We start from the raw sequence: 16,282 nt of genomic DNA, 5'->3' as shown, positions 1-16,282 counted from the left end.
TTTTGGATTTTCATAGTACTATTTTGGCAAAAAAACCTTAATGGTACCCCTTTCACCCTCAAAAGTGTATTAGCTTGGATAATAAATTATTTATCTCCTTATTTACATGTGTTGGAAGACAATGCTCTATGAATATTTTCATGTTTCTACACAATCACATCTTTCAGAACAAAGAGCTTAAAGGACAATTGAGTAACAACCCTATAGATAGAGACTCTGGAGAGTTAGAAATCTCTCAGACCCTTTGCAGGATAGTGAAGTAGTGCCTTTCTTTTCCTACAGAGGATTTGTTTGCATTCCAGACTAAAGTTTGTCTTTCTTCTTCCAAGGACAGGATGGATGGTCAGCACCCTATGTGAGTGCCAAGCCTCATATATCAGAGAAAAGAACTGTTGAGGGGCTAAATCTGGCTCTCACTGCACTGTCTCAGGGACTTGGGTGTATGGAAACTGAGACAGCCAAGTTGTTCTGTGAGTGAAAGCTCCCTCCTCTGACCTAGAGGTGTCATGTTTCCATGGCAGGCTAACTCTAGACATCTAAGCATTTCAGATTTAATCCAAAATGTCAGGAGGGGCACTACATAAAAAGACTTGGTTTCTGACCACTAAGAATTTATAATCTAGTGAGGGAAATTGACCTGAACTAAAATACAAGGAGGAAAATGCACTACATGATATGGTCAAATACTGCACTGCAAAATTGTGGAGAAAAGAGATATCAATTGCTATTAGCAGGATGAAGCAGGGCTTCCAGGAATGAGTGAGAAGGAATCTGGACAGCCCAGAATAGTAAAAAGCCCAAGTCACTTGCAGAAAGCCACAATAAGCTACAAACTGAGTTAGTATTCTTAGCTTCTTTAACACTCAAAGAAATCAGCACGAACTAAGCTCTGCACTTGATTAATTGACTCAGAGTAAATAAGCCAAGTTAACCTAATTGTCTCAGAATAATAATTTTAGTATATGGTACATACTTTTATTAGCTCAAGAATTAATTTTAATACCTCTTCAAGATATTGGACTATCACATCAACTTGAACACATACTTATACATTTTATATTAGTGAGTTGTTTACCTATGTTGTGATAAATCTATGTTCTTGATTTGCATACCATAGAGAGAATGCACAGAATAGGAAATGATTTGTCTTTTAGCTATAGATTTAAAAGATGAGTATAATTCAAACTGTTAAGTCCCAAAAAATATCTATTTTCAAAGAAAATATATCATCTTACAATGTAAGAAAATTGAAGCCATGGTTTCAAATATGAGACTAATGAAAAATTTTATTATATCAAGATTAAAATACATGGATGGGTGAGGAAACTATTTTATACATATATGAAAAGAAAAAGGATACAAATTAGCAATCAGCATAGCACGGATAGAATAAAACAATTGAAATGAAATCTGAGGTGCACAAAATATTCTAATGCTAGGCTTGGAAATGCATTTATTGCAGTTTATTTTTCAGCTATAGAAAACAATGTTAAACAATTCTCAATTTAAATTAATTATTGTGAGTTACTCTATAAACATTGCAAAAAGATTTATCAGAATTTCTAAAGAGTAGCATTATATCACTATTTCAAATGAAAATCAAATAAATAATATGTTTGGAGATAAAATTGAAAAATAAAATCCAGATATTATATTTATAGTGAAAACAGAAAGGAACCCGGAAAGCTGAGGCTAAAAAATCCAGCATATATGGTTCTGATATATTCATGTTAGAATTTACAGTATTACTGGTAATACTTTCCAGCTATCAAGTATTCTACTTTTGAAAACTACTTATCTTTTCCACTGAAGTCAAATATCTGATATGGGCAGAGTTTGCTCTTACGTATACAACTGGAATTTCAAAGTCGATATATCATGGGGAAAATAATAAGCAACTTTTGTTCCATGACTAGTAACTCACATTCATGTTATTGAGGCGACTCAATATTATGTGGGTAATGATACTGGTTACATGTATTCAAGGACCTAAGTGTACGAAAAATAAAAAGACTGAAGAGCAATATCCTGGGGTATCTTCATAATAACAGTGGAGAGAAGACATTTATAGGAAACAGTGCACAAGAATAGTCTCAATGTTTTCCTCTAAAGAAAATAATTTAATTCTCCAAAAGCAAATAACATTGGCTGTAGAATATCAGAAAAGGAGAATGTTTATATAAATTTAAGATTGAGGCCGGCGCCGCGGCTCACTAGGCTAATCCTCCACCTGCAGCGCCGGCACCCTGGGTTCTAGTTCCGCTTGGGGAGCAGGATTCTGTCCCGGTTGCTCCTCTTCCAGTCCAGCTCTCTGCTGTGGCCCGGGAAGGCAGTGAAGGATGGCCCAACTGCTTGGGCCCTCAACCTCATGGGAGACCAGGAGGAAGTGCCTGGCTCCTGGCTTCGGAATAGTGCAGCGCACCGGCTGTAGCGGCCATTTGGGGAGTGAACCAACAGAAGGAAGACCTTTCTCTCTGCCTGTCAAAAAAAAAAAATTAAGATTGAGAGTAAAAAGGACTAAAAGAGTTGAACAAAAGGAAGGAAATGAGGGAGGGAGGGGAGGAGGGAGAGAGAAAGGAGGAGAAGAAATTTCCTGAACCTGCTCTGGGTTCCCCCTCTGCACGGTGGCCATGTCCTAAAGAGCAGGGGTTTCAAAAAATATCAGATCCATTGTTAAAGTGTGAAATAGGAAAATGTCCAGGAAAAAGAACAGAAGCATAACAAGAGATGATATGCTTGGATGTCAAGGGGTAACCCAGTAAAAGGGTAGTCCAATATTATAAGTAATTAGATACAGTCTGATATCTTTACTGAGCAATATAATAAGAGAATCTTCTCTTGCTTAGGCAAACTCATCATTTAAGTCAAGCAATGGCAAAACCTCCAATTAATAGTAAGAATAACTTATACTTATATAACATATTTCAATGTGTATTCATTAACTTAATCATCAGAAACAGTAGACAGGTAAGGTCTTATTGCTGATGTTTATAGATGAGGAAGACACAGGCCTTCTATTGTCTTTGCTTTAAAAATTTATGTTTATTTATTTGGAAGGCAGAGTTACAGGGCTGGGGGAGGGGAGATGTCAGGTTGGTGAGTGAGACAGACAGAAAAAGAGAGAGATTTTCCACCTGCTGATTCACTCCCCAAAAGGCCTCGATGGCCCAGACTGGGCCAGGCTGAAGCCAAGAGCCTAGAACTCCATCCAGGTCTCCCACTTGGGTGCAGGGGCCCAAGCACTCAGGCCTTTGCTTTCCATTGCTTTCCCAGCCACATTAGTAGTGAGCCAGATCAGAAGTGCAGCAGCCTGGACTGGAACTGGTGCTCAGATGGAATGCTAGTGTTGCAGGCAGCAGCTTACTTAACCCACTGTACCATAGTGCCAGCCCCAAGCCTTCTATGGCTTTCCATCACTCATAAAAGCAGTGATAAAAGTAAAATGAGAAGCCAGCTCCTCTCAACTACTTGTCTATTGCCTATATTTTTATACTATATGATATCCTCAGCCTGGTTGTATTGGAAAAATATAATGAAAAAAAAAAAAAAGGCTAGAGTTTCCTCTATGACATCACTGCTTAAAAGAGAAGTCTTCGGCATGGAAAGACTCCAGTTTTATTTATTTTTTTACAGAAAATTTTTAGTTTTTAATGAACTTATAAACAAAAAAAGTACCAACTTTAAAATAAAAACAAAATCCCGGGTCATATAGATGTTTAAAATGATTACATTTATCTAAGCAACCTATATACATGTCCAGTTGTAATTTGTTAACTAAATTTCTATGGCAAATATGCTTTTTAAAAAAATACTAAGAACATTATAGAGTTCATGCAGAGTCCTAAGGACTATCACTAAGTTTTTTTAAGTCTTCACTTTAAATGCTGTTATTTCTAGCACAGGTAAACAGGCAGAGTTTTTTGTATGCTCAAACACCAGAATCTTTGGTTGCTACCATATCAGCTCATTTGCAAACAAGAAGCTAACCATTTCAAACATGTTTCAAGTGAACAACTTGCAAACTCCTGGGGTGGAAAAACCCTAAGAGAATTTACAATCACCACAACTGAGGCAGAAGACCGTTCATACCGTACCTCTGAAATGAGATTTCAAGGTAACAGAACTCAAAGTGCAGGATCTTAACAAAAAATGCCATGTGCACAATTTCTCCACTAATTTCTGTACGTCAACCAGTCAGTTAACTCTTCCACTTGAACAAAAAATGTTAACAGAAAACCAGACACCATGTTTCACTATCTCAGTTAATATTCACAATTACAATGGCTACAACTCAGGCTACAGCATCACCAGTGCTGCCCAGAGCCAGTTTATAATGACATTAAGTTTTTTACACCAAGTAAATGGTTATCCCCAACCACTGGCTACTGTACATATGAATTAAATTTCTAGACTGGGGAGAAACAAATGCTGCTTGGATCATCTGCTCGGCTTCTTCTGTTCCACAATTCCTGTTAGAAACCTTTCATGTTATGCTTGGCTTTGTCGGTTTGCTTGCCTGCGGGGCTTTGGGGCGGCTGAATCTGCCCACTGGAAGATGCTGCCTGTTGCGCTCCTTTCTGCTTCAACATTGTCCAATCAAATGTGTAGTCGTATTGGTGATGCAGGGTCCTGAAAAGGATGCGGAAGAGCTGCCTCAGATACATGTAATCCGGAGCTTCCTCAAAGCGCAGCCCACGGCAGTAGTTTAAGTACATGGCAAATTCCGCAGGAAACCCCTTACATAAAACTTCAACAGGAGTGGACATCTTCTTCTCACTAATCTTTTCGTATTTTTGTTTCTTTGTTGCAGCCTTCAGTCCTTGCCACGGCAGGCTGGTTCTATTAAAATACATCAAAACGTATCCTAACGACTCCATGTCATCCCGGCGACTCTGTTCAATACCGAGGTGTGCGTTGATGCTGGCATACCGCGCAGTGCCAGTGAGGTTTTTATCTTCTCTGTACGGTATGTGTTGCCTGGTCCTGTTGTCTCGGTACTTTTTGGCCAAACCAAAATCAATAACGAATAACTTATTACAGTGACGCCCAATACCCATGAGGAAGTTATCTGGTTTAATGTCTCTGTGTATAAAATTCTTTGTATGCACATATTCAATTCTGCTGATCATCTGGTCAGCCAACATAAGGACAGTTTTCATTGTGAACTTCCTTGAACAGAAACTGAAGAGGTCTTCGAGGCTGGGCCCCAGAAGATCCATGACCAGCACGTTATAGTCTTTTTCCTGACCATACCACCGTATGTGCGGGATGCCGACCCCACCCTGGAGAATCTTGTAGAGTCTGCTCTCGTACAGCAACTGAGGATGCCTGGCCTTCTGCGATTCCAGCTTCACGGCCACTTCCTCGCTATTGGTGATGTTAACCGCCAGATAAATGTCCCCGAAGGAGCCAGACCCGATCTTCCGGACCAGTTGGTATTTCCCTCCGACGATTAGCTCGGCCTTGGAGCCGCTGCCGCTCGCCATCCTGAGAGACGAAGATGGAGGCCGGGGCAAAGCCCCGCCACCTCGGAAGGGACGACGGAGGCCTCTGAGGCTTGTCCAGGGGGCAAGGCTGCGGAGAAGGGCGGCAGGACGCGGACAGCCGAGGCCTTCCCCTCCGGTACAGGGCGCAGAGTCGTCCCCAGGGGACAGGATCCCCGCCGCTCAGCCAGGTTTCCGTGTGCCCGGCCGCCGATTGTGAGGCAGTTGGTGGGGTCACCAGGCTGGGCCTCTTGTTTCTGGGCAGCTGCTGCTGACTCGCTGTCGCGGTGACGTCGTGGGCTGGAAGAGGTGCTCCGTGAGTCCGGCTGGAGATGCCGCTGCCACCAGTGCCGCCGCCTCTGGCCCGGAGGGGCCTCTCTCACTGGGCCGATGCCGCCATCTTGTTCCCAGGCGCCAGCCCTGAACTCCAGTTTTATTAAATCTTCCTTCCTCTTTCTGTCCTCTGATGAAATGTTAAGCAACCACACTGTTTCCAAAGGTTTAAGAGGGCAAAACTGGCTGCAAATATTAATGAATGTGATTTGAACCGTTGGTAAAATGATGTACATTTTAAGGATTGTGATGGTGATGCAAGGTGTTTTGACCAAAGTAAAAAAAGTAACAAAACTTGAATTTAATGTATAAAATATCCATTCCAATTATTAACTCAATATTTATTATATCTTAAACTTTATAAAGTTTATCAAGGTCATATCAGAGAGTAACACGAATCTTTATTTCTATTTACTTTTTATTTTGATACCTCCACAACATATTGCACTAAGCTTCACTATAGATCACTGACAGATGTACAGAACAATGAGAAGCAATGGCAAATGTATTTCCAATTCTGTAATATTCACAGTTTTCAATTAGAGCACAAGTAGACCTTTTAAATGTGCTATCAAGAAATTCATTGCCTGTAAAACGAAAGCACACAGAAAAGGAATAGATAGGAAAGTCTGTTTCAGTGAACTGTAAGCAACAGAGACAAAGGAAGAAAAGAAAGCAAAAACTTTAACTTCCCTTTATCTCTCTGTCTATTCCAAAGCATGACTGCCTTACTACTATACTTGTGGAAGACACTCATGTGAAAACCTCCAAGATCCCAGGGCTACTATCCGTCAGCACTTGGTTTTCAGTGAGCTGTAGGTTCTCCCCTTGAGTTTTAGCACAGAATGACTTGACTTATGTATTTTCAATGGATGCAAATGTCAACCTTATCACCAAGGAAGACATACAGTATCCAGTTCTGGAAGCTGAATTCTATTTCATAATGAGCTCAAATCTCCCACTGCGATCAGAAGTTATAGCAAGAAAAGCCAGAGGTCAGTGTGCACAGAGGGTTGCCTCAGTGTCCCACTCAGTTCCTGGACCTGCTTGAAAATGTCAATTTCCACAGTATGTCTCGGCAAGTTGCTTTTAAGGAAGTATATAGCTAAAGTAAAGCACAGATGGGGAAAATATCTTCTTTCTTTTTGTAAAGAAAATCATAGCTCACCCAGTTATTATGAGAGTGTCTTTTGCTTTTTTCCACATTTCCTTGAAATGTGCAGGGGAAAATTATCAATACATAAAATGTAGTCCACATAATCACCTTTAGATTTCAACTGTTGTGCTTGTGCAGCTACTGGGGTTATCTGGTCTACAGAGGTGATAATGTGGCCTGAGCCCTAAAGTCCACTTAAACTGTTTTGTTCCAAAATGGTATTGGGTTCTTGGGATACCATAGCAAACAATAGGCTGGGTGGCTTCAACAAGACATGTGTTAATTCGCAGTTCAGGAGGCTATAAGCCCAGTTGTTGATATGTCTGTTTGCTTGAAAGAGGTCTTTCCTTGGTTTGTGAAAGACCAACTTCTTGTTGTGTCTTCCCGCAACATTCTCCTTTTGTGGGTATCTCTGGTATCCAAGTACATGTCCACATTTCCTTTTCTTAAAAGAACACCAGATTGGAATTAGTGTTCATTCTATCAGCCTCATTTTAAACTGATTATATCTTTAAAAGACATTTCTAGGTACTAGGAGATAGGACTTTAGCATATGGATATTGAGGGAAATAATTCAGCCTATAACATCCACCATGTGTCACTGAAAATTGGTACCTACTATAATTTATTGGCATGTAGCAGTTATAGTCAATAGACAAATTTTCAAATTATATTTCTATTTTCAGCATCAGTACTAAGAATTTCATAGATTGACTAGTGGTCCTTACACTAGTATTCTGGTACAACTGTTCTCCATGTTTCCTATGTCTACCTTTTTATCTTGGGCTCTTAGTATACCTGTTGTACTAATGTCCATAATTTGAAGACAGCATTTTATGACAGAGAGCTAAGAGCTAAAGCCAGTCTGTACTTATATCCTAAGTAGACCTGCTGCTAATTGTGTTATCTTGGAAGGCCTCTATGCCTCAGTTTTCTCATTTGTAAAATCAGTATACCAGGGCATTTCAAAATCTTCATGGAACATGGAATTAAAAGATACTATTATTTTGGTCCCCAAAATGCTGAAATTCATGCACAGATCTTTAGTAATTGTGTGATTCACGAACTTTATAAAGATCCCTCAAGAGAATTTTTACATCAAAATAAACTTATCTTTTAATTCCATGTTCCATGAACTTTTTGAAGTACACTCAAAGTAACAATATATGGCTCATGGGCTTGTTTTCATTAAATGAGCTCATGTAAAACTCTTTTTAAAATATATTTATTTATTTGCAAGTCAGAGCTACAGAGAGAGAGGGGGAGATAGAGAAATCTTCCACCTACTGGTTCACTCTCCAGATGGCTGGAACAGCCAGTGCTAAGCCAGACCAAAGCCAGGAGCCAGGAGCTTCATCCAAGTCTCCCACATGGACTATTTTCTCCTGCTTTCCCAGGCCATTAGCAAGGAGCTGGATCAGTAGTGGTGCAGCCAGGACATGAACCAGCACCCACATGGATGCCAACAATGCAGGTGGGTGGCTTTTACCTGCTACACCACAACAGCAATATCTCATATAACGGTTTTTTCACCAGACATATTGTGGGCTCTGTGTACATGATTGTGATATGTAAACATATTTTATATAACACATTTTAATAATATGATTTTTAAATACATGGTGACTATAAAAAAAGTAAATACTTGATATATGATGTTTTAGAATATCACTTAAAACATTATACACACTTGTATTTAAAAATTCTAAATCTTACAGTTTATCGCATTCCATCCTCATTTTATAGGTATTTTTAAATTTCCTTATTTAATCATTTCACTTGGATGAATGAGTTTTTTTCTTACTTGTTACCAAAATCCTTGTTTCTCTGCTTTACCTCTCCATTCCTTGTTTCAGGTTACTACAGAACCTGCCGACTAACTCAGCAAATGGTATTTTATCTATGTATCATAGAAGGAAACAGAAACACAGAAATTTCACTGCTATTACTCTTCCATGGCTGGCAGGTCCCACTTCTCTAAGGGTGTATAACAATTAATATCTATACTGATTTGTATATGTTAGAATTTTGTTCTCATTACACTTCAGACTATTCAAATCTGTGTTTACTAAAATGGTCTCCCAAATTTTGTAGGATTTTCTTATTTCAGGATTGCTGACTTAAAGCTTTTTCCCTGTTCCTGGAGCTGTGCTTCCTCTATAAAGCAAGCAACCACAGAGTTCGTACTATGATTTTCAGAATAGGACAAAGAATACAATAGATTCACAGCATCGCACTCCTGCACTCTTCATTGTAACCTCTTGGCCCTGCTTCTTGGTTGTTAACCTTGCTTCCTATGACACTGAGAATGGAAAATCAGAGAAGAACTTTCCTGTTTTCCCAGCACCAAAATGACCAGTGTGCAGGAATTTGTGTTCCGGTCCTTTGTCCCCTCCTCTGTTATTCTAAGTTATTGCTGCTTATGTCAACAAAGACCCCTTCCACTGGCACGCTGCATCTAGTCTCTATCATCTGCCGGAGAACTAAGGCCCTGTAACAACTCCCTCCTTCTATCATCGTCTTTTCCTTATCTACTGAATCATTCTTGTCAAAAACCAAAACTAAAACAAAACTCTTTCCCTGACCCCAAATTATTGCTGACTCACTGCCTTGTTCCCCAACCTCCTTTGATAGCTGAAGGACAGCAAATTATGCCACATCAAAATGCAAGGATTTCAAAACTTTCTTGAAAATATAAGGTTACATTTACTGTAGTCCAAAAATTTGAAATCCATGCATAAGTTTTTTCATTATACACATTTTACATGAACTTTTAGAAAATTATCTTTTAAATTTATATTCATCTACATGAAAGGCAGAATGACACACAGAAAGAGACAGAGAGAAGAGGAGAGATCGATCTTCTATCCACTGTTTCACTTCCCCTCAAGTGCCTGCAAGAACCAGGACTGGCCGAGGCTGAAGCCAGGAGCCAGAAACTCCATCTGGGTCTCCCACATGGGTGGCAGGGGCACAAGCACTTCAGCCATTATCTGCTGCCTTCCTGGGCATGAAGGCTCTTGACAGAAGTGGAGTGCTCAACTTTGAATTTCCCAGCCTCCAGAACTGTAAGAGATACATTTCTGTTCACTCTCAGGTGTTCTGTTGTAGTGACACAAAATGGGCTAACTAGATGCCATGTATGGAGACATTTTAGGACAACATATTGAGGTTTGCTCTTTTCCCCTGGGTATCTCATGTTTATATGAGAGAGATGATCTCATGCTAATAAGCTAGATTTCTTTCCTTCTCTCCCCATGCCCAGCCTTTCTCTTCCTTTCCCCTTCCCCTTCCAGTCCCTTCCTCATCCCCTTCCCTTTTCTATCCTCCTCCCTTGTCTTCCCTTCCCTATCTGCTACATAACCAAACTTGTCTGATTTCTCTATCATCAATGTCTCCAATTCCCCCCACCCAGTACTCTCTGGAATCTAGTCACTAATATAGCGTCAATAAAACTTCAAAACTGTCCATTTCAAAGCTAACAGTGATCCCCCTTTGGTCATATCTAAAGGATAGTTGTTAGTTCTCTTAACTTCTCAGAGGTTAGACATCATTGAACACTCCTTGCTCTTTGAACTTGCTTTACGTGGCTTGTTCAGCATGGGCATCCTAAAATTTCACAAGCTTTAGAGGCAAGCAAAATGAACGCAAACACTGGATTTTCTCTAAGTGGCTATTTAAATTCTCCCAAATTACTAAACCTTGGTGACCCTCAAGTTTTTATATTTCTATAAAAAAGAACAATACTCCTCCTGTAGGATGTAGTAAGTATTTTTTTTAAATTAAACTTTTATTTAATGAATATAAATTTCCAAAGTACAGCTTATGGGTTACGATGGCTTCCCCCTCCCAAACTTCCCTCCCACCCGCAACCCTCCCCTTTCCCGCTCCCTCTCCCCTTCCAATCACATCATGGTTCATTTTCAATTATCTTTATATACAGAAGATCAGTTTAGTATATATTAGGTAACGATTTCAACAGTTTGCCGCCATATAGCAACACATAGTGAAAAAAAAAATACTGTTGGAGTACTAGTTATAGCATTAAATAAGAGTGTACAGCACATTAAAGACAGAGATCCTACATAATATTTTTTAAATTAATTAATTTTCTATGCCATTTCCAATTTAACATAAAGATAGTATATATAAGTATTAATATTCAGCTTAAGTTCTGGCATATCATAGGTACTCAATAAATGATTATCATCATTATTATTTTATTTACTTTTCATCTTTATATTTTTGCTTATATATTTATATCTGTATAGTAGTTAATGTTTCCCCTCAAACTTATTTCACCTACAACATTTTTACCGCAGCCTTAAGACCCATCTTCAACCTGTTCTTTTACATGAAGACTTCCTTACCTGCTTCCAAAAGAAAATGACTCTTCCTATGAAACTTCTGTTATTTATCTGTGATTCCTATTCATTGTATTAATGTTATTTATGAGCATGGTTTATTTCTCTACTAATTTTATGGTTTCAGTGGGCAAGGCCTGCTGTGTATAAGAAATCAATTAAACCTATCTTGGTAGGTTTCCTAGTTTGATAATATCTCGGTTTGGAAAATGTATTAACTATTTGGTCAATAAACTAGTATTATACGATACAGAACCTATGGAAAAAACTTGAGATTATAAGCAAACTTTATCTGTCAACTATTGGAAGCTAGTATTTCTAGCAAAATCAAATGTTTGAAAGGTTTGTATATGTTCATAAAGCTCTTTGGCTCCTTCTCTGCACTCTCCCATATGTAACCTACAGACTTAGGAAAATTAAAAGAAGGGTGGCATTGCAGCATAGCAGGTAAAAGCCGCCGCCTATGTGCCAGCATCCCATATTGGCTCTGGTTCATGTCCCAGATGCTTAATTTCAATCCACCTCCCTGTTGATGGCCTGAGAAAAAGCAGTGTAGGATGGTCCGAATACCTGGGCCCTGCCACCCATGTGGGAAACCTGGATAAAGTTTCTGGTTCCTAGCTTCAGCCTGGATCAGCCCTTGCTGCTGTGGCCTCTTGGGGAGTGAACTAGCAGATGAAAGATCTCTTTCTTTCTCTCTCTGTCTCTTCCTCTCTGTAACTGACTTTCAAATAAACAAATCTTTAAAAAAAAATAGAGGAAAGAAAAGAATAGAATACTCAGCTCAGGAAGATGAGGGTTCCATGAGAAGGCACTTTATTTTGGCTCATGATGATGGAGAATCACAGTCCAAGAACAGGAAGGCCCAGTTGGTTCAGATATCTGTTGAGGCCAAAGTATGGCAATGGTGGAGTGTGTGTGGAGCAAGGAATGCATGTTGAACAAAGAAGCACAGGGAATGGCTAAGATCAACTTGACTTTCATATCCATCTCTCTTGCAATAATTACCTTCTTCCCCAATGACCCAAGAACCTCCCACTAAGCCTACTTCTCAAATACCATAATTGGATTAAGTTGCCATGTTCTTAATGCTGTTAATTTAATGATTTTGAGATTTAACTATATGCATGAATTCAGGAGTCATAGTCTATGCAAAGCACAGCAGTTATTTATTAAAGGTTCAGGGGTGGGCATTTGGCATAGTGGCTTAAGTCATTGCTAGAGATGCCCACATCCCATATCAGAGAGCTTGGTTCAATTCCCAATTCCATGTCCAATCCAGCTTCTTGCTGTCATGTATCCCAGCAGACAGCCGATGATGATGGTTCAAGTACTTTGGTTCTTGAAACCCATGTGGAAATCACAGATGTTCCAGGCTCCTAACTTCAGTATAACCTAGTGCTAGCTGTTGTGGGCATTCGGGGAGTAAACCTTCAAGTGGAAGATCTCTCTCTGCTTGTTTCTATGCCACTCTATATCTCTGCTTTTCAAATAAAATAGGAAAAAATCATCATAACAAGTCACTTCTTTCTGTTTAAGAAGACAACTGTGCCTATATGTACTAATACTATGCAACCTCAGCAGCACATGATCAAATGAAAAAAGCAATAGGCAAAACAATCTATAGTGAAGGCTCTTATATGTATACAAAAGGGATATATATGTATATACTCAATATTCATGAGTGTAAAAAGCTACTTTAAAAGTTGATGAAAATCGAATCAAAAGATACTTATGTTAATGGTTTTTGAAAAGTTTTTGAAATCCATGCATAGTTTTCTCATAATATGAATTTCAACTTTTTAAAGACCTCTTGTATACTTAGATATCTATCTATATCTTATTGGCCAAGCATAGATTGTCTTTTAGAAGGATTCTGGAGGAACTGGTAGTGATTGCATGGGAGTCTAAAATTGTGAGAATGAGACTCATTTTTGCTCTATGCCATTTTTTTTCTGCTTAAGTCCTGACAGTATAAATGCAAAGTTTTTCAATATTCTAATTATTTTAAATTTTTTGCAAATACTATTAATGCAATGGAAGTTTATAACAAATCTATCCTTTGTTTTGTCCATTTATAGACTTGTGCATTTTTAAACTATTTACAGTAATAGCATACCATTTTATAAGCCACACTTTTCATTTAATATATTTGATGCTTCACAATATTTTTACTATTCCATTCATTATTTCCCAACCAATCTTTTCCAAGTTAACAGATTCACATAAAACACTATACACGGCTGGCGCTGCGGCTCAATAGGCTAATCCTCCACCTTGTGGCGCCGGCACACCAGGTTCTAGTCCCGGTAGGGGCGCCAGATTCTGTCCTGGTTGCCCCTCTTCCAGTCCAGCTCTCTGCTGTGGCCTGGGAGTGCAGTGGAGGATGGCCCAGGTGCTTGGGCCCTGCACCTGCATGGGAGACCGGGAGAAGCACCTGGCTCCTGCCTTCGGATCAGCGCGGTGCACCGGCAGCAGTGCGTGGGCCGCAGCGGCCATTGGAGGGTGAACCAACGGTAAAGAAAGACCTTTCTCTCTGTCTCTCTCTCTCACTGTCCACTCTGCCTGTCTAAAAAATAAAATAAAAAAAAAAACCACTATACACATAAAGTTGGAATGGTAGGGGTGATAGTGAAACAGAAGAAGTCATGTCATGACCTTTGAATGCAATTTGCTTTTTTCTTTTAATAGGAAAATATTCAGAAAGTTCATTAAAATATTGTGGAAAAGCTATGGATGTATTTAATTTTTTGCACAAAAATAAACCTATCTTTTAATTCCAGTTTTCCATGAACTTTTTGAAGTACTTATGTATACTCATAACCTAGAAATACCCTCAAATAATTGATGTGTTTCTGACTCATTCCTTTCCATCTGGACATAATATGCCATAGCACAGTTATAACACAATTTTATTAACCATCTCAATGTTAATAGTGAGTATTGAAGTTATAATTATATTTAGTCACCACAATCCATGTTACAACAAACATTCTTATTTTTATATTCTGACTAACTGGTGTTGAAATTCCTAGATCTATAAATGTGGAATTGCTGGGGTAGAACATAAGTTTTAACAGATACCACCAAATCATATTCTAAAAGACTTATAATAACTCACATTCACACACAATATTGCCTTTCTCCTGACATATTGGCCAACAATGGCCTTTTTTGTTACTATTGCTAACTACTTCAACATGTAAAAAGTATATCATTTTAATTATTATTTCTTTTACTATTGAATGAATGTCTGTCAATCATTTATGACTTGTCCCTTTGCGATGGTTCATTCATTTCCTTCATTTTTTATCCAATTTGGTTATTTAACTTTTATCATTATTTATAGGAATTTTTTTTATTTTTTTATTAAACTTTTATTTAATGAATATAAATTTCCAAAGTACAGCTCATGGGTTACAATGGCTTCCCCCCTCCCAAACTTCCCTCCCACCCGCAACCCTCCCCTTTCCCGCTCCCTCTTCCCTTCCATTCACATCAAGATTCATTTTCAATTCTCTTTATATACAGAAGATCAGTTTAGTATATACTAGGTAAAGATTTCAACAGTTTGCCCCCATATAGCAACACAAAGTGAAACAAATACTGTTGGAGTACTAGTTATAGCATTAAATAACAGTGTACAGCACATTAAAGACAGAGATCCCACATAATATTTTTTTAAATTAATTAATTTTCTATGCCATTTCCAATTTAACACCAGGTTTGTTTTTTTTTTTTCATTTCCAATTATCTTTATATACAGAAGATCGATTCAGTATATAATTAGTAAAGATCTCATCAGTTTACAAAATATAACACAAAGTAATAAGGTTGAAAATTTTTCAAATATAGATGGGTCAGGAGAAGTCTCCAGTAAGCCTAAAGATTCTACAGCTCTAATCCTTTCATTATTGAAACAGCAGGAATCAGAACACTGATAAATTATTTTCAAAAAGAGATTAGGTCACTAAAGCAAAGTTGCAAGTTATTTGTAGATTATTTTTAATTTCTCCTAACTACTTTTATGTTGTATTTACTAGAGTAGTGTGTTATATGACACATTTTATTATAAACTTCAACTCTATAGAGTTTATACACTGAGCCTATAAAACTGTTTCCTGATACCATTGTTGTAAAAAGATTCCCACACAGCCAGCCTACTTTTCTCTTTTGAAGACCTATAAAGCAACAGATTTCTGGTGATTTGGAGGAGGATACTGGCTTGGGTCTTCTTTCACCTATGAGACATTATTGTGTTTCAAATTATAATTTGTCTGGGGCTGGCACTGTGGCACAGTGGGTTAACCCATAAGCCTGCTACACCAGCATCACATATGGGTGCCGGTTGGAGTTGTGGCTGCTTCACTTCTGTTACAGCTCCCTGCTAATGTCTGGGGAAGCAGCGGAGGATGGCCCAAGTCCTTGGGCCCTTTCACCAACATGGGAGACCTGAGGAAGCTCCTGCCTCTTGGCTTCAGGAGGTTGTGGCCATTTGGGGAGTGAATCAGCGGATAGCAGATAGATCTCTCTCTCTCTCTCTCTCTCTCTCTCTCTCTCTCTCTCTCCCTCCTCCCCTCCCTCCCTCTTTCTTCTGTAACTGTGCCTTTCAAATATATAAATATTTAAAATAAATTATGATTTGTCTGTCCCTTTTTCTGCTTTTAAATACTTCAAGTTCTGTGTGCCAAGGTATAGGCAGAAATAAAATAAGTGGATTCCAGGAATATGCATAATATGGTTGTGTGTAAGTTTTCAGAAAGGACATTGAGGTACTGCTCCTCAGCTATACACCAGTCTAATTCCTATCAACATAGAATCCAGGAGCCAAACTACTTCACCAACTGTCTTCCATGTACTTTATGACTTCTGGGCCTTTGCTTAGTTTATTTCTTTCACTGTAAATCTGCCTTTCAAATAAAGAAATAAACCTTTAAAAAAAAAAA

General features: G+C 38.6%; 1 protein-coding gene across 1 annotated transcript; it reads right to left on the bottom strand.

Annotated features, from left to right (window-relative positions):
• Positions 1-4,472: 4,472 nt before the first annotated feature.
• Positions 4,473-5,486, bottom strand: LOC133756939 (casein kinase I-like). Its single transcript, XM_062187561.1, has one exon. It carries the CDS (start codon positions 5,484-5,486, stop codon positions 4,473-4,475), a length of 1,014 nt encoding a protein of 337 aa, XP_062043545.1.
• Between the last annotated feature and the right edge of the window lie 10,796 nt (positions 5,487-16,282).

Source organism: Lepus europaeus, chromosome 3, assembly GCF_033115175.1.
Source record: "Lepus europaeus isolate LE1 chromosome 3, mLepTim1.pri, whole genome shotgun sequence".
Classification (NCBI taxonomy): Eukaryota; Metazoa; Chordata; class Mammalia; order Lagomorpha; family Leporidae; genus Lepus; species Lepus europaeus.
The sequence above is the reverse complement of the archived record's forward strand: the minus strand, read 5'-3'. Positions and strand labels throughout refer to the sequence as shown.